Source organism: Labrus mixtus, chromosome 10, assembly GCF_963584025.1.
Source record: "Labrus mixtus chromosome 10, fLabMix1.1, whole genome shotgun sequence".
NCBI classification, from domain to species: Eukaryota; Metazoa; Chordata; class Actinopteri; order Labriformes; family Labridae; genus Labrus; species Labrus mixtus.
This window is the reverse complement of record NC_083621.1, coordinates 26,096,031-26,119,869: the sequence shown is the minus strand read 5'-3', so window position 1 is coordinate 26,119,869 and position 23,839 is coordinate 26,096,031. Positions and strand designations below refer to the sequence as shown.

Here is a 23,839-nt window from a genome sequence, read left to right as displayed (position 1 = left end):
CCACCACTGAAGCAGCGGGAGCAATTTGGGGTTAAGTGTCTTGCCCAAGGACACATCGGACATTTGGCCAGCTGGGGATCGAACCCTTGACCTTCCGGTTGAGAGGTGACGACTCTACCAATTGTAGAGTTCAAGAGCCAAAGATTCTCTGACAATAATTCAATATCACTTATGTAAAATAAATATTTGTCTTTGATTCATAAGCTTGTTTCTCCTGATTGAGGTAAACTAAAGCAAACCAGACATAAAGTGGTATAAAGGGGAATGGACTCTCAAAGGCCATACATAGAGATTTCATTCTGAATGGAAGTACAGAGATTAAGTTATCTGTTGCAACTCATGTGAGAAAGCATGTTATCTGCTTATACATTCACAATCTGAAAGACAAGTAGTTCCATTTTCTATTATTAATTTGTTTGTTTGTTTGTTTGTACCTCTGAGAAGTGTGTATGCATTGTGGACCTCAGTCATAGGCTTTTATTTTCATTGTGATCCAATCAGAGAAGAAAAGTACACCACCCTATGCACAACGGAGTCCCAGTGTGATACTATTGATCAGCTGACCCTCTCTGGCTGACTTATTTACTGTTCACTGATAAGAAACCTGTATCTGTAAATGTCTATCCCATCCATTACATTACAGATACGAGGGCTTTCATTCATTGGTCATAGGTTAATTCACCTTTGAATAACCCCATAAGATGATTGATGGTAGCAGACAGATTATAAGTAGTGCCACTCACTTTTGACATTGCCAGATTTTTTTAATGATGGCCTTATATTGTCTCAGAACAGTTCAGAGAGACACTTACCAGGTTTAATAAAGCACAGATTAAAGAGAAATATTACTGAGGCCGAGTTAGTGTCAACCAGCTGGAGACGCTGTGTCTGAAAGTTTAATGACTTTATTTGTTTTTAGAACTGTTGCCAAGGAATTAACTTTTTTTTTCAAAATGAGTTCTACTTGTTGGTCTCACTGAAGACATTAGGGATTTCATAACAATATTTTCACATGTAGAACATTCAGATTCGAAAAGATTCAATCATTGCAGACATTTCACAAGTTCCCTAATCCAGGGTGTTCTGCTGTCAAAGCAGCGTCTTGGGACAACTTCTTGAACAGCCTTTGTGAATGTGGAATCAGAATCAGATGTGCGACATCTTTCTGACGTCCCTCTCGTCTCTCCTTCCCTTGACCTCCTTGTTTGTAGAATGAAACAATCCGTCACTGTAAAATGTCCTTTCTGCTACTGCATAACCTATACCTATCTGACCAAAAACAACTGACAGCTTTGTATCCCCAATTACGCTGTCTGCCAGCCAGTAATGGGACACATGTGACTCACAGTGAGCCCCTCAGTTGCTGAAATAACCTGCAGATTTGCATGTGTACACAAACACACAAATGGAGTAGAAGCCACCACAAGAAAGACGATACTTGAGCGGATAAATACTCAACATTCCTCAGAGATCTTCACACACACACACACACACATTTACAAGCACCAGTGTGACCTTTCATCTAGAGGGCAAACGACTTTAACGCGTCTTTGTCAGCAAGCATCTGCTGAAAATGTCCCTGAGCGACACATCTGTCCTATGTGGTCCAGCACTAGAACCTCCATGTTGAGGTTGTAAACATATGGGACAATGAAGACAATATCTCACACAGAGTATCGCAGACAAGCGCCGAAAAAAAGTCATTTGTCGGAAATCCCAGTATTTATGGATCGAAGTCTAATTTTCCTATTTTTTAACTACGTTAACAAATGCAAGATAATAGGTTAACTGGACATTTGCCAAGTTCTGTAAAAAAAAATAATATTTTTTTAAGTAGGGTTAAGTAATTCCACTTAAAATTTAGTCAAATTATCTAAATAAGTAAATTCAATTTCCACAGGGGAAAATAAATCTGGGGATGTTCCCAGCAATGGGTCTGTAAAAGAGGGAAAAAAGTGTCTATGACCAACCAAGAAAACACCCTCCCAAATATTTAGTAACTCCTTCTAATCCATCTTTACGCAAATGAAAAACAGAGCTACACAAGGATAGCAATAAAGCTGTTTCTCCTTATTCAGCCTACTCTCAGGCTAAGTTTTGTCCCTCACAATGGGGTTGATTGAACCACCAGAAGGAGCAGTGATTGTTGTTCAAATGTGGGCTACCTTTCTCAGTAAATGGCTTGTTTCTAACAACAAATCAGATCAGCCCAAAGTCATAATTTACAATTCAGACGAGAGAAGCAAGAAGAAGGGCATAACGGTAAATGTCTAACATCTCTAACAGTGCTTTCGTAGTCACATTTACCCATTCACAAACTGATGGCAGAGGCTGCTATGTAAAGTCTCCATCAGTATCAATTTATCCTATTCATAAGCCATTGACGTAGCAGCAGGAGCAATTTTTCGTGCAATATCTCGCCAAAGGCCATGTGACTGCAGGAGCTGGGGATCAAACCCCGACCCCCCGTTCTAGAGACAACTGACTTTACCACTGAGCCACAGCCGCCCCAGCAGACAGTGACCGAACCAAACTAGATAGAATCTGATTTCATTTAGGTGCAAAGGAATAAAACAACAACATTATTTAGCAACTTAAACAAGATGTAGGCTATCCAAGTAATCTCACCTGCCATGTATCTAGTGTGGCTGTATTTTCAATATTTGCATGCTAAATATGTCCATTAGATAGCCCTTACATACAGTTTTGTATTTCTATGTATGCTGGGTACTGAATAAGATCATTTGTTAAGACAGGGTAATAAGACTGAGGATATAATGCATGTTTGAGGAGAGCAGTCTCCTTTAAGTTTTTATTCATGCCAACATTCATGAAAAAAAAAACCTTGTAGACCAAACAAATTAAATATAATAAGCAGACACCTAGAAGCCGGGGCGATCAAGGTGTGCTGCTGATAACAGATGATTTAAAGCTTCATCAAATGAAAGAGCAAATACAAAGTGCTAAGGTCAACAACCTTTCTAAAGAGTAACTGAAGAAGAAGAAATGATGTATTCAAAAATAATCTCTCCATTCAGAGAACCACAAAGAAAGCACTCATTTTTGTGAGAGTTTAGTGTTGCATGCAGTAAAGTGAGGATAATTACAACCAAACCAAAGAATGTGGCACAATGGGGAGAGCCAGCAATGGACTGGGAGGCCGAATGAATACAGATTAAATTCTGAATGGATGGGCCAGGTGCACACAGTTGGACTGGTACAATCTCCTCTGAAGGACGACTCAAAATAAAAGCAGCAGCCCAGAGCCAGGTGGAGGCAGAGCCAGAGTGCTCACAAACTCGTTCTTTGTTTACTCACACTTAGACTAGTGAACAAGCACTTGGTGAAGAATTAAAACTTGTTTGCAAAGTCCACGGGGGCTCATGCTTCTTGCCCAGATACTTTTTTTTGTTGGAGCAACAGAAGCGGCAAAAGTTAAAAACCCATTTATAAGAATAGTCACAAGTTGGGACATGCTGGGAACTGCTTTTCAGAGAAGACATTAATAATTTAAATAGCAGCTCTTCTCAGTAATTTATATCCCAAAAAACGTGATATTATTTGTAAAGCCAACTACACAATGGTACAGCTGCTTAACTGGGACAGTGTTTTAAGTTAAATTTGGTGAACACATTTTCACTCCAGTAAAGTGTAAGTTTCGATTTGCGTACTAGCTTACACAACCCACAGCAGATGCTAACTGAAGAAGAACGTAAAAGGCCTACTGGTACACACATGATGCCATTCAGCTCAGGGTTATTTATTTATTAGCTGAGTGAATTCTGACAGTAATGAGAGGATGACTGGCTACAGTACATAAGAGGCATGGCATGACAAGGATTTATTGGTAGCATACAAGGAATGCATTTACAGAAAGCTCAGTGTCAACAGTTTTTAAGCCAAATATTTTGTGATTTTTAGGAGCTAATTAAGCCAATTTGGGGGAAAATGGGAAATATAATCCTAAAAGTATAGAAAAGAATAGCAATGTTTTGTAAGTGTTCAACCCCCCCAACCCTGTCCGACCATCCATACTGCTGTCTTTGTGTATATCAGGGGTTTCCTGCACAGGGGCAGCATAGAGGAAGTACCCACCTATCCTCTCTGTTGCTCTTTCAGTCTCTAACTTTCATATTCTAAACAGGGGTGGAAAGACCCTTTTCCCTCATTCTAACGTTGTGCTCTTTACAAAGTCTGCTCAGCTAATAATAAACAGGATATGTGCCGCAGGTTTCCAGGTTGTTGATGTCAGCTGAGAGTCACAGTTCCTGTTCTCAGGGTAGAACTGGGTGGGAATTGTTACAGTGTCAAGGGGGTAAGAAGTGTGTGTATACGTGTGCACATGTCTGGTGTGCATGTGTATGTTTGAAGGATGTGTGTCACGGGGGTTATCATAGAAATGATAAAAAAAAAAGATGATCCAAAAAAGAAAACCTCCACACAATGTGAGGTCACTTTCTCACTACAGCCTCGGCATCCATCAAACCTGACAGGTTCTTTTTTTAAATCACCTCCGATCAGCATAAAAAGAGCAGGAAGGGAGAGTGGGATTGCTAAAATGGGATTTCCTTCATTCATCACTATACCATTTATTATAAACCCTTTTTCTTTGTTCTTTAACTGTTACATTAAATTGCCAACTGAAACAAGCAAGCTGATGACAGACACACACAGACACACAGACACACAGACATGCACAGAGAGAGATAGGCATACACCTAAATTAATAAACTGAAGACCATGCCTGTGGAGAGATTACTTGCAGACCAACTGAGGGATAATTTCCAACATTATTCAGTTACCCTAAACTGCAGCTCTGATAATGATTTGAACAGACATATCATTCTCTAGTCGTTTTTTTCCTTTTACTCAAGGGAGCAGAAAGGGCAACCCTGGATCTACGTCAGTCACATAATTGGATGCCTACATTTGAACATCAAAAGAAACATACCATCAGTCCGCTGTTGGCCCCTGTCCAAACATACTCCCACATCCTCAAATCTGTAGAGAAAGTCTCCTCTGCAACACTACCTGCTGTTTTTCTGACTGTGTTGTAAATTCAAGGATTATGGTGTTTACCTTGACAGCAGAAGATGGCCTTAAGCAGTCTAACAAGGATTGTTAAATATTGTCTCTTCTTGTGATGACAGTGGGGCTCTCTGTAACATCCCTGTCAGGGGAAAGCATAATAATTGTCTCTCCTGACACAACACTGTAACAAGTGGATTAAGTGTGTAAACTGCTGGTTCTGACTGAGACACATAGCTCTGCCTTTTCAGCTGCAGAAGCTGAGGGAAGTCAACAATGCTACAAGACAAGCGTCCATTTGTACTGTAGTGTAAGATAAAGAGTCAACCAGGTTGACCATGATGTCATGAACTCTGCTAACCACCAATCTCAGAGTGATTGTACTGGTTCTTTAATTCATTAAAGCAGACAAAGACAGGTTAATCAAATGCATGTAAGGCTCATCATCAAGTCCGGAGCAGTCCAACTAAACTTAAAAAAGCATTGACTGAGACCAAAATGTTTCCATAATAACACAGGTTTTATTATTGCAACCTCGTGCAGGATTTAGTAACTCACGCATACGTTTTATTCGTATTTTGTGAACCTGTTTAATAATTTGCAGGTGCGTTTTTTTTTTTTTTTAAATGTTGGTGTCGTGTCTCTCTGTTGTTCTCCAGGTTTAAGCCGTTAAATAAATGTTAACCTTGCAAATCTGAGCAACTGTTTACATTTCAAAGCCTCCTTATTAATGAGAAGAACACAGACAATGCTTAGGCCTACTGAAAATCTGGAGACACAGCGTGCCAACTTATGAGATAAAAACACATTTACAGTAATAACCCGTTAGCTAACAATAGCAATCAGCCACTTTGAGTTACATTTTCGTATCATCTTAGAATTTCATATTTGAAATGCATGGCAAGGAAAGTTTATTATTTCTTGATATTTATACGCTCATTTAAAGCTAAATTAATTGAGCTGATGTTAAACTTGCTGCATCAGTTTACCAGCTAACATAATGAATGTAAGACCTCCAGCGCCTGTCCATGCGGTAAACAGTGTATTTTCTGGCGAGCAAACTTAAAAATGAAATGAACCGTAACATTAGTTAATACTGCTTAAGTAGTCAGTGAATCAAATTATCCAACTGATTGTGCTAACTACATTATTATAAAGTAATGTGAAAATAACAGTGGAGCTGGATGGGAGATCTGCACAGTTCACTTTACACATGCAGGGAAGGCAGGATGACGGACCTTTATCTTACAGACGTACAAAAGTTAATGTCCAGATGATGAATAAAAATACTTCTCTCTCCTGTATTGAATCCCTTTATTTCAGGACTCCAGCTACAAAATCCGGTAACCAAAGAAAGTGGCAAAGATATGACGGCCATGTTGCAACCGTGGTGTGTATCACGGTCAACACACACACACAAATTGTCATTTGAATTGCAAAAAAAGGAGTTACATATGACTTTCTATGGCCACTAGGTGGCAGAGACATGCAGTAATGATGCATTTAAATGATGGACAATAACATCAAACAACACAATGTAAATTTAAAGAGGACATATTATCCCCCTCCTCCACCTTTTCAAACAGTCCCCTGTGGTCTAAATGAAACATCTGTGCTGAGCTTTGGTCAAAATATAACATGAATCAAGCACCAGAGGAGGTTTGTGACCCTGTATAAACCAGCTCTCTCAGAACGCTCCGTTTTGGTGTGTGTGTCTCTTTAAATGAAATGACCCCCTCCCCCCCCCGAGTTTTCCTGATAGACATCACTCCTCTGTAGGGAGAATAAAAATGGCGGACCTGCGCAAAAGTTTTGCTCTAGGCTGGAGGTGGAGTCCATGGGTGGAGATACCAGGGGAGGTGAGGGGATTTTTTTTTTTACCAGAATCCCACTGTGACATCACAAGCTGAGCAAATTTGAAACAGGGCATTTTTCTCTGTGTTGTAAGACTTATGCAGACTACAAACAAATGACTGGATGGGTTTATTTCACATTTAGTGGGTTGGTAGACACTCAGGTTATCCAAATATATGTTCAACAACACTGTTAAAGTGGATTTTTCACACAAAAAAAGTCCCCTTTAAGTATTGTTGAGGAGTATTGTTTGTACTCTTACGGCCCTTTATCACTAGGTACTGTTACTGTGCCATGAAAATGTGGTAAAATGATCGCCATGAGAGATGAAAGCTTAGGCATCATCCTCCTGTCTCCCAACATTTTTTTAAGGACCAAGAGGGCAACAGAGCTAGCCTCTTCTTCTTCTTCTTCTTCTTCTGTTGAGTCTCTTCTGCAGCCATGACTCTGCTGCTCCAGCAGACCACTCCATAAAGGATGGATGATGCAAATACAGAGTCGTAAAAAGTCCTCAGCAGCACTCCCTGCACTTCAAAAGAGTCTCCTTAACAGGTTGAGTCTGCTTTCTCTTATTGTGCATTTTCGTCCAGTTTTTAGTTCAGGTGAAAACCACTCATGCCCACAATGTCAATGTTCTGACCTTCTGCCTTTCTGACCTTAAGCCTTCTCCGTTCTCTCTTCATTTGGCCAGTTGAAAGAGACAGGGTTGGAGCAGGATGTGGGGTATGTGGGGATGGGGCAATCGGTAGGAGGAGCAGTGAAAGTCCAGGGGGGGTTCTGGGGAGACGGGTTGAGGTTGAGAGGTGTCTCAAACAGGGGTTGCTGATGGTGTGGTTACTGCAGGGTGGACTAGGCAGTGGGGGGGGAATGAGTGATCATACACCCACTCCTGGTCCCTTATCAGCTCAGTGTGGAGTCTTTGTGGCCAGATATGGTTTATATCTCCAACCACAAGGACTCCATCACTGAGCTGATAAACTTTAAACCATTTCCTGTTAGCAGGGGGAGTTGTGGGAGTAATGTTGAGGAGGTGACTGGAAGATTGAACATTGCATATGAGAGATAAAGCATTTGGGACTGCTATGTATGTAAAAAAATGGCAGGAGATCAAACGTTTATGAGAGTTACACCAATTGTTTTTTAGGCAAATTGCCAAAACATCAATCTTCAACCCCCCGGCCAGGACCACACCCTTTGACGAAAAGTCAAGCTTTAAAAAAAACTTTTAGTCTTCCAGGTGTCAGCAAATGAACTGATTTCAAGTTGACCTTTCTCTGCAGACGTACCCAATCTGGGGTGTCTGTTGAGGAATGATTTGCAGAATCTCTCCCAAATTCCTTATCTTCAAGCTGGCTTAGCCTTTGAAAGGACTTCACAAGTCTTTGCGGAGATTAGTTCCCAAAAAATGTATTCTTTTTCGTCACTTTAAGTTTCAGATTAAAACAGTTTTAGCTTCATCTGCTCATGATTTATTTCAGGGACAGGTCGTTAGCATGTTTTTTTCAAAATGAGAAATTTGAAAGTTGGAGAAGTGAAACAATTCTATGCTATATTTTCTGAACTAAATACACAAACTTTATTCAAAGGAAAATATGGGTCCCTGGAACACTGTCTGGAGCTAACAAGCTACCAGGAGATTTACAGTTTCACTGTTTCGGGCCCTCCACCATAACTTCTCCAGTAGCATTTTCTCTTCAAACAGTGTTACATGGACCACATTTTCCTCTGAGGACAGTTTGTGTATTTATAGAGATATGAACATATACCACAGAATCTGTACATTTCTCCAACTTTCACATATCTATACCAAAACTCCATAGTACACCTTTAAGTTATTTATTTATGAATCTCTTCTTCCCATACATCAAGGACACCAGGACAAAGACAAGCCCAACATGACTTGAGGTGTGCCAGGTTAACGCTGATGTGTGTGATGTCAAAGGTTCTTTGTTTCTTTTTTTCAGTAAATAAAACCTGGGGCATTTTTCTTGAACTTTCAAGCATCAAGTGGCTGATCAGTTGACACACCAGATGTTGTGCTGTGTGACTGAGCTTTGTTCAACCCAAAGGTTATTCAACTTTTTTTAAGATCAAATATCAAAGGAAGCATTTGTTGGAAAAAGTGTAAATTGAAGCACTAAATGTTAATTTTTTATTTTGGTGTAAAAGTGAAGCTTGTGTGACATGTGTGATGAAGTGTTGATTTAGATTTAATACAAAGAAACTGAACATTTCTGGAGTTCTTACTGGTTTGACACATGAAAGAAAGTTTTTGTTACTTGTGTCTTGTTTGAATTAGGATCACAGTATGCTGATTTGCCGTATTACAACTGGGATGATAATGAATTGTGTGCTTGTTTGGTGTCCAGCAAAAAATAGCTCTAATGGGTAAGTCCCAGGGAAAGAAACTAATTGACAGAACATTCAGATAATGTGAGGTATCACAAGAAAAACTTTAGTATTTTACACAACCACAATGAAGGCTTTAAGAAGTTCAAGGACACCAACTGTATGAATTAAATGCAGAGACTAAAAGTCTTTCCAAAGTATTTCACAGGGTTTTCCCTCTGGACATTTAAAGATGGAGCCCTGCCTTGACATGCAACAATTAGCTCAGTTCAAAGACATGGACTGAGTTGATCTTTCACACTTCACCTCGTTCTGCCAGCTTTTAGTTTGCTAAAATCTCTGCAACATTTTGATGTAACGAAATAACATCTTCACTGTCAGACTTAATAAAGAACAGCAGTGCACCCTGGGAAGTTCCAAGTCAGCTTGTTTCCTGTCAAAGAGGATGAAGAGTGTTTACAGATCAGGATGAGGTTTATAGTAACTATCCAACTGTGTCCCTCTGCCAAGGTCACTTTGACAACATCGCGACTGGGACAACAGCACGTCCTCCCTCCACACACACACTCTCTCTCACACACACACACACACACACACACACACACACACACACACACACACACACACACACACACACACACACACACACACACACATACGCAGGTGCGAGGAATGCAGTGTTTTGTTGGTGAGATGTGATGTGTGTAACCCTGTGTATAATGGTGATAATGTCTGTTAATGGTTTAATGATATGAGACTGTGCTAATGACAATAATGATGCACCAGAATAGTCAGCTCCCAAAATAGAGCAGGGGATGGATGTCATTAAACGGCCACAGAAAGGACCTTTGTATTGTGCTGTGTGCACATGTATGTCAGTGTGTGTGTGTGTGTGTGTGTGTGTGTGTGTGTGTGTGTGTGTGTGTGTGTGTGTGTGTATGTGTGTGTGTGTGTGTGTGTGTGCCTGGGTTTGTCACACGCCCTGCTAACTGAAACCTTATGAGTAAGTTTGTTTTTTGTTTATCAAATTAAGTAAATAAATGTTGATTTCTGCAGCTTATCTAACATTTAATAACCGAGTGATAGTGGGAAAGACCATCTCAGAGAATAACACACACAAACATGCAAGCATCTGTTTCTGTGACAATAAGTGAGTTGCAGCTTTTGAATATGTTAAACATTTAAATCAGTTGCACAATATGGACGATAAAGAGGACAAACAAACATTATCTAATAACAGTTTAGGATATAGATGTAATTTTTTAGCACCACTGTTTTGCAAAATGAGCTCATTCTTCGTCAGTAAGGCCTATTCATAATATAATTAAAGACATCCAAAAGAAGCAGAAGGCCATGAAGCACATGCTAACATGACTTCTTTAGAAAAGAAACAGCAGCCTGGTGATGAACAGGTGATGTTTTTGGAGGCGATCTGAGTCAATCAATGATTGGAACTGAGCTTTTAAAAGGCACTTTCAGTCATGATTAAACAAAAACTACTTTTCTTTTTACAGCAAAGTAGATCACCAAACTGTAGTCATACATTTGAAGAAATAAAAACCGATAATATTTGTGAGTGCTTTGATAGAGCAGATGTCAGAGAGTGTGTGTATCTTGTGTTTTGGAGTAAGATGCTGCAGGAAAAACCTGGAGGCTGAATCAATCACATGACAGCGGTGTCCCACTGAAGTATTACAACACGCCAGGGGAGACAGCTCCTCTTACATCTCCTCTTTGTACCTAATGTGTTTGCGTCATCAGCCAGAGATATTAGAGCCATATTTAATGGTTTTGAAAGAGAGCTGGAAAGCCTGAATTCTGGTGGAGTCCTTCACATTTTCAAGAACCGTATTTAAAAAAGTCCATGCCCGCGTCCTGACGGAAAGCGGGAAAGATGCTGGTGTGCTGAAATCTGATTGGTTGTCTCTGCAGCCTCCCGGCTCGTGCGTATAAAAAAGCCAGCCGTCCCTCTTGTGAGTCAGAGAGAGCAGCTGAGGGAGGGAGCAGAGGACCCTGAAGCACTGCGGGAAGCACTGGAAACACCGTGAACTTTTCGATGCTACAACTTTTAAAAGAAACCTGTGATTATTCAGGACACAACACAGGAACAACTCAAGGATTATTCATCGGAAGTCTTTGGCTGTGACCTCGTCACACCTGTGCGGCGCGGTAGGTTTGAATTCAGAACTTTATTGTCAAGTTATCTATTCGAGGAGTGGTACCATTGTGTGCACTTTGAGAAGAATAGGCTAACCGTGACCACATGACTTAAGTTATCCCGCAGTGCAAACTCCACAAGCATGAGGGTCAAACTAACTATCTGTCAATCTATCTATCTAAGATTTAAGATTTACTTTTATTGATCCCAAGGGCAAGGGGAAATTTCAGTTTTTACACTCTGTAGTCATGCAACACACACATAGGCTGAAATATATACACACATGCACAAACAGGATCCTATGGACATGCACTAATGGAGAGAAGCCAGAGTGACGGAGCTGCCCACAGCGGGCGCTCCTGGGCTGGTGGTGGGGAGGGGGTTTGGTGCCTTGCTCAAGGGCACCTCTGCAGTGCTCAGGAGGTGATCTGGCACCTCTCCAGCTACCAGACCAACTTCCATTATTGGTCCGCACCAGGACTTGAGCCGGCGACCCTCCGGTTCTCAACCCAAGTCCCTACAGACTGAGCTACTGCCGCCCCCCATCTATCTATCTGTCCATCTATCTGTCTGTCTGTCTGTCTGTCCGTCCATGTTTGCTTGAAACATTTTCTTTCTCACTTTTGCTTTATGCTAGCTTGTTTTGGTCATACCATTATTGTTCCTTCATGTTGACATAACAGTCTTACATTATTAACTTCTTGAAGGTCTTATTCCACACAGATACAGTTTTCATGGGGATACACATTTTGGAGAGCAGGCCTGCTCTATTGCAGCATCACAGTCTGACATTGCTGATGTATTCATCTTATCACTCTTTGATATCATGCCCTGCAGATCTGTGCAGATATGCGTTGGTCTCTTGCAGCTCTCTGAGGGTTAAAACCTGGCACATGACGGATGATATCTGTCCAAACTAAAATGTTTAAATCAAGAGATTGGAGCTGTGCTCAGTTCACAGGCTCTCTCACGCACCGCTGTCCAGGATTTATTGGCATGACTCTACAGATAATGCCGCCCACTTAACTCCAGAGAACTGGCAGAAAAAGTATTTTTTACACCTTGACGAAGAATCAAAAATAAGTCTATAAACTTAAACTGTCACAGTTGTATATTTAGGTGCAGTGGAGCTGAAACTCAGCTTGTATTTTTCCATTTTAAGTTAAAGTTAAATTCCCCCATCTTTAATAACAAGATTGAATAGTATGTGCATAGATGTTTGCATTTTCACACACGTGTATCATTCCTTTAATGACCATAAGATGTTGCCATTTTTTTTTCAAAGTGAACACATGGGAAATAAAATAACAGAGACACTTACCTTGTGTCAAAAAAAACACACACAACCAGAGATGACCACATTGTTAGATCAACAGATCGTTGTTTGTGTGATTATGTGCTGTCTGTTGAAGTTGTAGTATATCTCAACTCTGCTTCATGTCAACTGTGATGTTATTGTTGTCTACTTTTTGAGTTTATCAAACTCTGTGCTACTTTTAATTAATCTTACACCATATTCAAGATTTTTAGAAGAAAAAAGTTCAAGTAAAAAATGAATGTAGGCCTAAATGTTTCCCTCTCTCTCCCATCAATGATCTTACAACCCCGCATATTTATCTTTCAACCCTTTGGATGCACCCAACCCCTAGGGGGGAAAACAACTGGACTAAGCAAGTGTATAAAAGTTCAAACAAACACCACCTCGAGCAGCTGCAAAAGTAAAACTCCACTTGCACAAGATAGATAGATAGATTATAGATAGATAGATGCACAGTGCATCATGTATTATTTGTAATTTGAGTGCATTCTGCTTTTACTCAGTCATGAAAATAGGACCTTTACTTTTTCAACAATCTGTTATAACTACTTTTACTATATTTATATATATGTATATATTTACTACAGAACACTTGTGGTCTTGTTTTGCAGCAACCTTAACAGCATGATTATTAATGAATCTATTCATCAGGGTCAGGGTCATAAATCACATTTATCTTGTAACTTCTTGGCAAATTGCTTTGTGTCAAGTTGAGTCATAATGGAATAAAATTAATTTATTTTCTCAATTGTTTCCAATTCAATTGAATCCATTTGCCTTGCGAGTTCACCACACTCCCCATGACTTCCTGTTATCTCCATTTTTTTACTGCCTCCTATCTGCCTTCAGGTCATCTCATGACTCCTGCCCTCTCAGTTTCTGTACTTCAGCTCTCAACTCTTTCCTCCTTTACTGCCGTTGCCTTCCTCTAACAGGAGCAGTAAACTTTCATTTATCTCAATCTTTTGATGCCATCCTGTTCCTGAATTCTGTGAAGTGTTTTTTTTCTTTCCTTTAACACTCTTTTTGCCCTTCCTGTGTCCTTGTTTCAAAGACAAACACATTTTCTGACCAGTGCTAGTATCTCTCTCATTGTTTCTCTGTCTGTTGCCAACTTTCCACATCCTTCTTTGTAAGATGTGAAGCCAGCAGAGCTTAAGGTCGCAGGTGGTTTCCAAAGAAAAATATATTAGATTTAAAGTATCAGCCCAATTACAAATAAGCTTTTCAACTCAGATCAGACAGCCCTGCTCTAACACAGTCCCTACCATGTTATCCAATACAAAGATATGATTCATATGACACACAGAGCATGTATGGACCGTGGCCAAATCTTTCCAAATGGATTCTTGTGACATGTCTGTGAGTTCATCCATGTGATTTAGTTTCTTTGCGTGTGTGTGGACAGAACAAGCCAATGTCTTTATGAACCAGGAGCAGATGTTAACATCAGTGCATGTGGGTGCAATATGCTGCTGTAGTGTCATTTTTAATTTTAGATGTGATCAGAAAGAAGTCAAATCAAACCAAGCATTTGACCTCAAACTTGTGCTTTTTATGGTGTCAAGAAGGTTTGCACATCCCACTCTGAAATGAAGACATTGTGTGTGTCTGTGTTAGCATGTCTCTACAGATATTGCCGCCCTCATCAATAAGCCCATTTATCCCTAGAGATGCCCCAGGGCATTCTTGGAAGTACACATGACTCTTGAGAGAGGCTAGCTAGGGTCTTCTGAGAGAGCCATTAACACAATCACAGAAACACATACAGACAAGCATAGATACACACCACACACACACACACACACACACACACACACACACACACACACACACACACACACACACACACACACACACACACACACACACACACACACACACACACAGAGAGCAGACACTTTTGTGTGCTTTTCCTGATCTAACCACAGTCGTCTCCAATTGTCTGTCTCTTTTCATTTCGCCTCCTCTCCTTTTATTAATACTTTTTCACTTTTGTGTAAAATTATTTAATTGTTTAATGATTTTAAAAAAATGTAAGTCAAATGTTGATTCTCAAACTAGTTTGTCTGCTGTTCTTAAACTGCCTCTCCACTTCAACATTTATATGTTCCTGACAAAGAGTGTGACCTCCCTGTACTACTGAGGCCGACATTTTGCACATTAAAAAGTGAACCCTGATGAACCCTTGTGGGCCAGGTTTTAAAAAAGCAAGCTTACAAAAACTAAAAGTTTAAAAAACCTCGATGGATTAGTGCAAGTGAGCTGTTTGTAATGTAGGAGTTAAAACTTATCAGGTTCTTATGAGAAACTTGATGAACAAATTAGGGCCCAACTGATATTAGATATTTGTGGCCAATACCGATATTAGGGAGAGAAGAAAAATCTGATACGATAAATCAGCCGATATCTTTCTATTTTCGATCTTTAGAGATAAATAGAAATAAAAAGACACATTTATAGCCTTGAACCTTCAAATGCGGTTATGAAACACTTGGAAGAGATGGTGACTCAACGGGAAAGTAACCGGGCATGTACGTGCATCACCTCTTGACCCTCTGGAGAGTGATGATACTTGTTGTAATCCATATAGCGCCCTCTGCTGGTGAAACAGAACTGCTAGTATAATACAATGATATTCAAAATTACATGATATTTCACTGGCGAATAAATCTCGTAATATCTGAGCAAATTGGAGATGAAATTAGCCGATGCCGATAGTCACTTAAAATGCTAATATCAGCCGATATTATCAAATGGTCGATTAATCGGTCGGGCTCTAGTACAAATGTATTTGCCGACTGAATGATTCTCAGAACTCCAGTATTATGCTGCTGACAAATCCCAGTCGTAGGTCTGTGAGATACCAGTCATCCTTGTGGCCACACTGGTACAGCTGTCTTTTATAAGACTGGTGATGTTTTTTCTGTTTGTTTGTCTTTATATACGTTTTCTAATGGACTACTGAGTCTGGCAATAAAGATGATGATGATGATGATGATGATGATGATGATGGCATGTGACGACATCATGGGGTTGTTTTTACACACAGTGTAGACCAGACCTAAGGGATTCTACGCCCCCTTGAATCTTTGTTAAAATATAAATTGCTTTATTTTGATGCTTTTTTAATGCACCTTGACATTCTGTGCGTGTTCCATGGTACAACGCTGTCTAATCTAATTAGTTGAACATGTGTTCTGATAAAAAAGTGTATTTTTTCATTCATTGCGTACCACTTTACCACGCAGTGATCCAGCAGAGACCAGATGTATTGATCTGATATCTAGTTTCCTACAATTTGCTGGGATTTGAAGACTTAGGGGGACTTTTTGGGTGAGGAGTTTTTGAATACTAATCACTATTTTGATACCATGTTATGCACTGTGGGCACTTTATTTATATTCAAATACATGTTTAATACAAATTTCTCACATAGGATGCACACCTGCTATCATTAAACATGGAATGATTAGTTTTGGATAAAAGGTGAACTGAATTTGTTTTTCATTAGATTGTTGTAAAATTACAAAATGTTGTAGGTAACCATGTTTTTCAATAATCGCAGGAGTTATCAGATCGTTTTATCAGTAGAGTCTGAACTGTTTAGTCTCTCGACATCTGCTGATCCTTCATCTTTTATCAACTTCTGCTGCTTCTCTGTCTCTCTTCATCATCTGCAGCTGTCTGTCTGTCTGTGGACGTGGTTGTGTTTTTTCCACTTCTGCACATCTCGACTACTCCTGCTGTAACCCCGATGTCATGTCGCCTATACATACAAGATTTCATGCGTCTGCTCACAGCTGCAGCACGAAAGAGGATATAAGTGGCCTGTATCACATATCTCCTAACCTGACATATAACCAGATCTATCTGTTAGGTCTGAAAGCTCGGGAAACAGGAAAAAGGGGATTTCTCCAAAGATGGGAAAGGGGAAGGTGCTCAAGCCCCTTTTTCTGCCTTTTTCTGCACATGCCAGGACTTCTTACTCATAACAAAGTATTGTTGTTCGAGTGAACGCAAAGGGATCACCAAAGTCATTAGAATACATTTTTTTCTAAACGCTGATTTTCAAAACAAGATTCTGTGCAATTCCATTGTGATGATTTTAAGATATTACACAGGACAGGTGAAAACTTTGACCTAATGGTCACAGAACAAAAAAGTCTCCGGAGAAATCATCCGCTGGGGATCATGAATGCCTGTACAAAACGACATGCTTATTTATCCAGTAGTTTGTGAGATACACTTTTGTTTTTGTGTTAGTGGTGTAATGTGATGGTTCATCATCTCTCTCTCTCTCTCTCTCTGCAGGGCAAACAACTCAGACCTACGCTGCCAGGTCAGAAGCAAGGCCCTGTGTGTAGATGTATGTGAGTGTGCGAATATGTGTGTGTGAGTGCCTTTAAGTGTGATCCTGAGATTGACTGTGCCTTTGAGTGAGAGAACATCGTGCTGTGCGAATGCGAAGATGAGGGCCGTCGCTCTGATGTGTCTTCTGGTCGTAGCTGAGATCGAAGCGTCCCGGTTCGCTCGGGACTCCCAGAGCAGCCTCGAGGCTTCAGAACCCTCCAAGAACAACGCCTCCGTCCCAATACCCCCCCTTCAGCCATCCCGGCCAAGGGGGTCCTTCCCTCCCATGTGCATAAAGCCCACGGAGATCAAGCACGCCTTCAAGTATGTGAACACCATCGTGTCCTGCCTGATCTTTGTGGTGGGGATCATCGGAAACTCCTCGCTGCTCAGGATCATATATAAGAACAAGTGCATGAGGAACGGACCAAATGTCCTGATTGGCAGCCTGGCTCTCGGGGATCTGCTTTACATTATCATCGCCATCCCCATCAATGTGTTTAAGGTGAGAACGAGATTGTTTTGGTGTTTCTTCTGATTGTTATAATGACGTCTGCATGTCAAAGATACATGACTTTTTAAAACAGAGGAAAACATTTCATACTCACATCAATCCAAAACTAATAATTCATTCATACTTCAGGCAAAAACAAAACTTTAATGATTTAATTTAAAACCCGTGGCCTCAGTTAGACACTCCTCTTTTTGACTGTATTTCATTGCGACTTGAATCTCAATGCCTGCATTGCACTGCATCACATACTATGAGAGGGCTGTTTGCAACTGCTTTCTTGGCACAGCCTTTGTGGTTAGCTGTGGTTTTTCAACAAGTTAATTTCTGTGGGGAGTCGCTCCATTTGGTGTGTTCTCTGTGGTTTTCTTCATTTCATTTGGCAGTAAAGACTGTTCGGGCTTTTCCACCTGTACCACAAGGGATCATTCACACTAAAAAGATATCAAAAGAAGGTGTGAGCCGTAAGTCATGGGCAGCTTGAGCCGAAGAAATAATGCTGTCATTGTCATACATTTCAGATTTTTATGAAAACCCCAAACTGTAATTGAAAACATGATGAGATTAAGAGATTTAAAAGATGATAATATAATGAGAAACAGCATCTGCTGAATTGACAACAGGCATGGTTTTGTCAATAAGAAAGTCATACAGCATGGCGTTGATAACAGGACCGCACGATCCTGGAAAAAACGGACATCTCGATTTATTTTCTTCCTGCGTTAAAGTTGCGATATGAAAAAAACATAGAATCATCTGACTGCATCAACCTGGTGTTAAAAGTGGCCATTATAACTGGGCCTCTATCCAACAGGTAAAATATGAACATGCTGAGGGAATTGCTGCTTTGAATTGAAATTTTTTTCTAAATTTTTGGGGATTAATAGATTTTTCCTGCTATACGTTTGTCCATCCATCCATCCATCCATCTTCTTCCGCTTATCCGAGGTCGGGTCCCAGACTTTCGTCTCCTCAGCAACGTTTTCCAGCTCCTCCTGAGGGATTCCGAGGCGTTCCCAGGCCAGACGGGATACATAATCCTTCCAGCGAACTCTGGGTGTACCCCAGTGTTTCCTCCCAGTCGGGCGTGCCCGTAAAAAACCTCCAAAGGGAGGTGTCCAGGAGGCATCCTGATCAGATGCCCAAACCACCTCAACTGACTCCTTTGGATGCGAAGGAGCAGCGGCTCTACTCTGAGCTCCTCACCCTATCTCTAAGGCTGAGCCCAGCCAGCCTCCAGATGAAACTCATTTCGGCCGCTTGTATCCGCGATCTTATTCTTTCTCACTTCACATAGCTCATGACCATAGGTGAGGGTCGGAACAAAGATCAACCGGTAAATCGAGAGCTTTGCCCCTCTTCACCACAACAGTCTGGCACAGCACCTGCATTACTGCCAACACTGAACCAATCCGTCTGTCTATCTCACGGTCCACCCTACCCTCACTCATAAACAACAAGACCCAGAGATACTTAAGCTATACGTTTGTGACTGCTCATATTGTCATAATTATGACATTTCGATTTATGGTGCAGCTCTAGTTGATAATAAAACTGTACATTTCCATGAGTGGCAGCCAAGCACTAATGATGACATGAGTTTCCAGTTTAGTTGCTGAACACAATTTACTGATCCTGAACTGACTTTAAAGCCTCCAGGAAAAGGGCTTAAGCATTGTGGAAGAACAAAGGGCTGTAGATTTTGGCTAGAGTTGCTGCAGTGATAATAAAAGACACAAGAAAGAATCTCAAAGATGTCTGTCCATGTTGCTTTACGTGTCTCAAATGTCTGCCTCTTGATTCTTCCCTGCAGCTCATAGCAGAGGACTGGCCCTTTGGCGTGTATATCTGCAAGTTGTTCCCGTTCATCCAGAAAGCTTCAGTTGGAATCACTGTCCTCAGCTTGTGCGCTCTCAGTATTGACCGGTAAGTGGACACACACTCTCCATACACATGACATATGTAAGGTCTAAAAGCTAATGCATCTATCTGTGTCTGCATAGTTACCATGCAGTAACATCATGGAGCAGGGTGAAGGGCATGGGGATCCCTCTGTGGAAGGCAGCGGAGGTGACTCTGATCTGGCTGGTTGCTGTGGCGCTGGCTGTCCCTGAGGCGCTGGCATTCGACATGCTGGAGCTACCATACAGAGGCAACAAGCTGCGTGTGTGTATGCTGCCTCCAGAACAGACCTCCAGCTTTATGAAGGTAGTTGCTTGATAAGAATGTAACCCTTTAACAGTGATAGAGGAAGCATAGAGGTACTATTAAGTAAGACAATAATACCACAATATTCAAATATTTCATTAGTGAAGGCACTTCATATAAATATAAAGTAAAATTAGGACTATGGATTCAGCCAAATATTCTGTTGGTATCAAAAATCAGTCAGTGTTATATTATTTAACAATACTGTGGTGGGTTCATATTTCTGCTGCTTTGTTGTGTAAGAAACAAGAAGGTGTTGTAGCTGATGGAGTTACTTGTAGTGTCATTATTTACTGCTGGGTAGTTACATCGAACAATACATTATTTTGTTTTTAACTTTATCATACAGTTTTTTGGCAATATAATCAACAACATATTGTTCTACATGGTGGCGTACAACAAGTTCTGTTTGATTTTGCTTGTGCTTGAGAAGAAGTCACAGGAACACTTGAATCAGTAGGCTTCATCCTCAGAGCACCAGGTCTGTATTTACTGTATCTCTTTAACGGAAGAATGTGCAACGTTTTACACATAAAGACAGCAGAAATCAAGTATAACCCCTTTACATGTCTCTGAGTCATGACTGTCTACGATGAGTGAGACGCTCGAGTCCACCAGCTGTATTGTTGTCAGAGCTGTGTTTACATCATGTTTATGTGGACAGGACGGCCTTGTGTGTAAAGCTGTTTCAGTAAAGGACTAGAGAAAAGAAGAATAACAAACTCACTGCTTATTTGGATGTCACATCAGTGTCATTCTGTGTCAATCTATGTGCAATATGAAGCTATGAGTTAACCAGTGCTAAGTGCTTAAGTGTGCTAACATTAGCCTGCTAACACAATAATGCAGACTACAGGTGATAGCAGCTCGAACATAGGACAATTTTTTCCACCGCTTGGGTTTAATGGTGCTTAATTATCGTGTGTTCTAATTGTGCTGCTGGAGGAGAGCGGAGGTTTAAGAATAGCGGAGGTGTCACCAAACAGCAGTTTGTTTTCGTTTAGTGCTGGTGCTCAAGGGCGACATCTACAGGATGAAAAAGTCTTCCTTTAATAGAATAACTCTAAATAAACGTGCTGCAGTAATTACCGTTCACATCCTGACAGAATGTAGATCAATAGATAACCACTTTAAGAGTCAAGGAAGAAAAACAGCACAAAGAAATCTGAAATATTGATGTGAGTCAACCTAATGAAATGACTAACAGCTTAATAAAATCAAACAGCTGCATACTTCACATTCCCGCCATGGAAATATGATCAGTGTAACTGTAGCTTGGCACAAACTGCAGCAATATATCAAATCAACATGTTTGATAGCGGCTGCTTGTAATGTTATTTTTTTCTCGTGGTGAAAATATCCTGCTCTCTAATTTAGATATCTTTATCAAAGCCAAGTTTACAAAGACTTGGGGATGTTGTTCAGCCTGCACCTGATGTTACTTTCAACTACAAACGTTGAACTTTAAAGCTCAGCACCGCAACAAAAACATACAGTTAGTTTTGTATTTAATCAGGATCTTTTTGTTCCTTGTCGAGCTGGGCCAATAAGTGATAAATGGTCTTAATCATCTCAATGTGACATTCTCAAATCCACTTCCAATGTGTGAACAGTTTAAAGTATTTTAAATCAGAGGGGTCTGAAGAAACACAGGTCTATGTGGAAATAAGAAAGAGGTCATTTATCAACTGATTTGGTTAGCTAAAGGACAAGCTCGAGTTTACTTTGAAAATAACTGGTAATTTGAATCAATGTCATTGAATTACTCAAAAGCTTATTTTGCATTTGTGCAAAAGTACTACTTGTGACCGACACAAACAATTCTGACCCTCAGTGAAATTACCAGCACACATCAGGGAGAGATGTGTGCTAGATCCAGTCTGAACCCTCTGATATTTAAATCAATTATAAAATTGCACTAGGGTCTTGTACTTGACAGGCCATTATGTTTAAAGAATCCACTTTAGTTTGCTTTTTGTTTGTGGTATAGGTTATATATTGGTAACAATAAAGAAAAATAAACTTACAAATCTGACAAAATGAAGGTTTAAAAATCCTCCCATGTATCAGACAGATAATGAAACATACCTCATTGCTTGTGTTATTTAAAAAAGACATGTAACTGTTTTGACTACAGTTATTTAAAAAATAAAAAAAACTGTTGCAAAAACTTGGTCACATCACATATAATGCTAAATACATTTGACCATGGTTTGTCTACAAACCCCCCCAATGATCAGAAAAGTCCATCCTCTCCGTCTTTTTCCTGCTCCACTTTTCAGAAAATGTGTGCTCAAACAGGCCGTTTGGAGATTTTCCCTTCATGACATCACAAAGGGCAGTAACCCCTCCCCCAAGTGGGTGACACTCCCACAGCTAGGTGTTTGTTCTGCCCCTCTGAGTCTAACTTCTCAACGTAAACACTTGGGCATGGAGCGAGAAAGCCCAAGGCACCCAAGCCATTCCAGAGAGGGGGCGTGGTCAGACACAGCTCATTTACATTTAAAGGTACAGACACAGAAATAGCCTGTTCTAAGCAGTGCTGAAATAGAGGGGTTTATAGACATGATCAAATACAGGATCAGAGTGGATTTATAACAAGACACTTCACAGACATGTTTTGGGGAACTCTGAGACTTATTGAAGCATTTTAAGGCAAGAGTCCTAGAAAATCCACAGCATCAGTTCCAGCTTGACAGGATAAATCCAATAGATATATTTTTAGGAAACTTCAGTAACAGTTGTATTTTTCTGGCATCTTTTCACCAAGTCTTTTTATTTTTTTTCCAGTTCTACCAGGACGCGAAAGACTGGTGGCTGTTTGGCTTCTACTTCTGCCTCCCACTAGCCTGCACAGGGATCTTCTACACACTCATGTCCTGTGAGATGCTCAGCCGCAAAAAGGGCATGCGCATCGCACTCAATGACCACATGAAGCAGGTATACATGTGGATGACTACAGTGCTCCTTTACTATTACTGGCACAATGAGACAGCAGCAGTCAGTGACACTCATCGTTGTCTCTTTGTGTGTGTGCAGCGGAGGGAAGTAGCGAAGACGGTGTTCTGCCTGGTGTTGATTTTTGCTCTCTGCTGGCTGCCCCTTCATCTCAGCCGAATTCTGAAAAAAACAATCTATGACGAAAATGACCCCAACCGCTGTGAACTGCTCAGGTAGGCACGCAGAAGCGATGCAAATAAACCGCAAACTTCATAAGGACCCATTGTTCTCTGCTCTACAGCTTCCTGTAGTCTTCACCCCTAACTTTGCTCTTTTCCCTGCCAGCTTCCTGTTAGTGATGGATTACATCGGCATCAACATGGCCTCCCTCAACTCCTGCATTAACCCGATTGCCCTCTACTTTGTCAGCCAGAAGTTTAAAAACTGCTTCCAGGTAAGAGTGCACAAACTGGCAATAAAAGTCCAGGCTTGTTTATAACACCAGTAAACAAAGGCCATTCATTGTGTGTGTGTTCTTGCCTTGCAGTCTTGCCTGTGCTGCTGGTGCTACAGAGCATCTCCCCTTGATGGACCGGGGTCAGGGGCACGCTGGAAGGGCTCCTGTAACGGGAACGGACTAGACCGCTCCAGCTCCCGCTCCAGTCAGAAATACACAAGCTCTTCATAAAAACACAGACGCATATATAACACTCATATTCTGCCCAAAACCTAAAAACTGTTCTTAGCAGTTTCTGACATGGGAAATCAGCTGTATCACTGCCTAACAGATCCTGAAGACGAGGGGAACATGGAGCGACGTACTGTAGAAGTCACTTATCGAGGACGTTCAACAGACTGGTTAAAAAAAACACGGATCAATTCAAACTGATGAATGAAATTGAAAGACTGTAACTGTTCAGGCTGAAATACTAACTGAAAAAAAAAATGAAAATTTAAAGCTAAATGTTTGTGTTCTGGCACTATGCTCATGGAAGTCAAAGTCTCTCTTGGTAAATACATTTAAAAGGAATGTTTATTCAAGCCACGTGTAAATGTATGTACAGGATTATTCACATGTAGACCTATGTTCATATCTATTCTTAGTTTTCATTTATGAGTA

At 40.6% G+C, this 23,839-nt stretch overlaps 1 protein-coding gene across 1 annotated transcript; it reads left to right on the top strand.

Annotated features, from left to right (window-relative positions):
• The first annotated feature begins 11,166 nt into the window (after nucleotides 1–11,166).
• Nucleotides 11,167–23,562, top strand: LOC132982411 (endothelin receptor type B-like). The gene is made up of 8 exons (XM_061048895.1): nucleotides 11,167–11,400; nucleotides 17,022–17,565; nucleotides 19,385–19,497; nucleotides 19,575–19,779; nucleotides 22,570–22,719; nucleotides 22,819–22,952; nucleotides 23,065–23,173; nucleotides 23,267–23,562. The coding sequence occupies exons 2-8, from the start codon at nucleotides 17,179–17,181 to the stop codon at nucleotides 23,405–23,407; spliced, it is 1,239 nt and encodes a 412-aa protein (XP_060904878.1). The 5' UTR covers nucleotides 11,167–11,400; nucleotides 17,022–17,178; the 3' UTR covers nucleotides 23,408–23,562.
• Nucleotides 23,563–23,839: the final 277 nt, after the last annotated feature.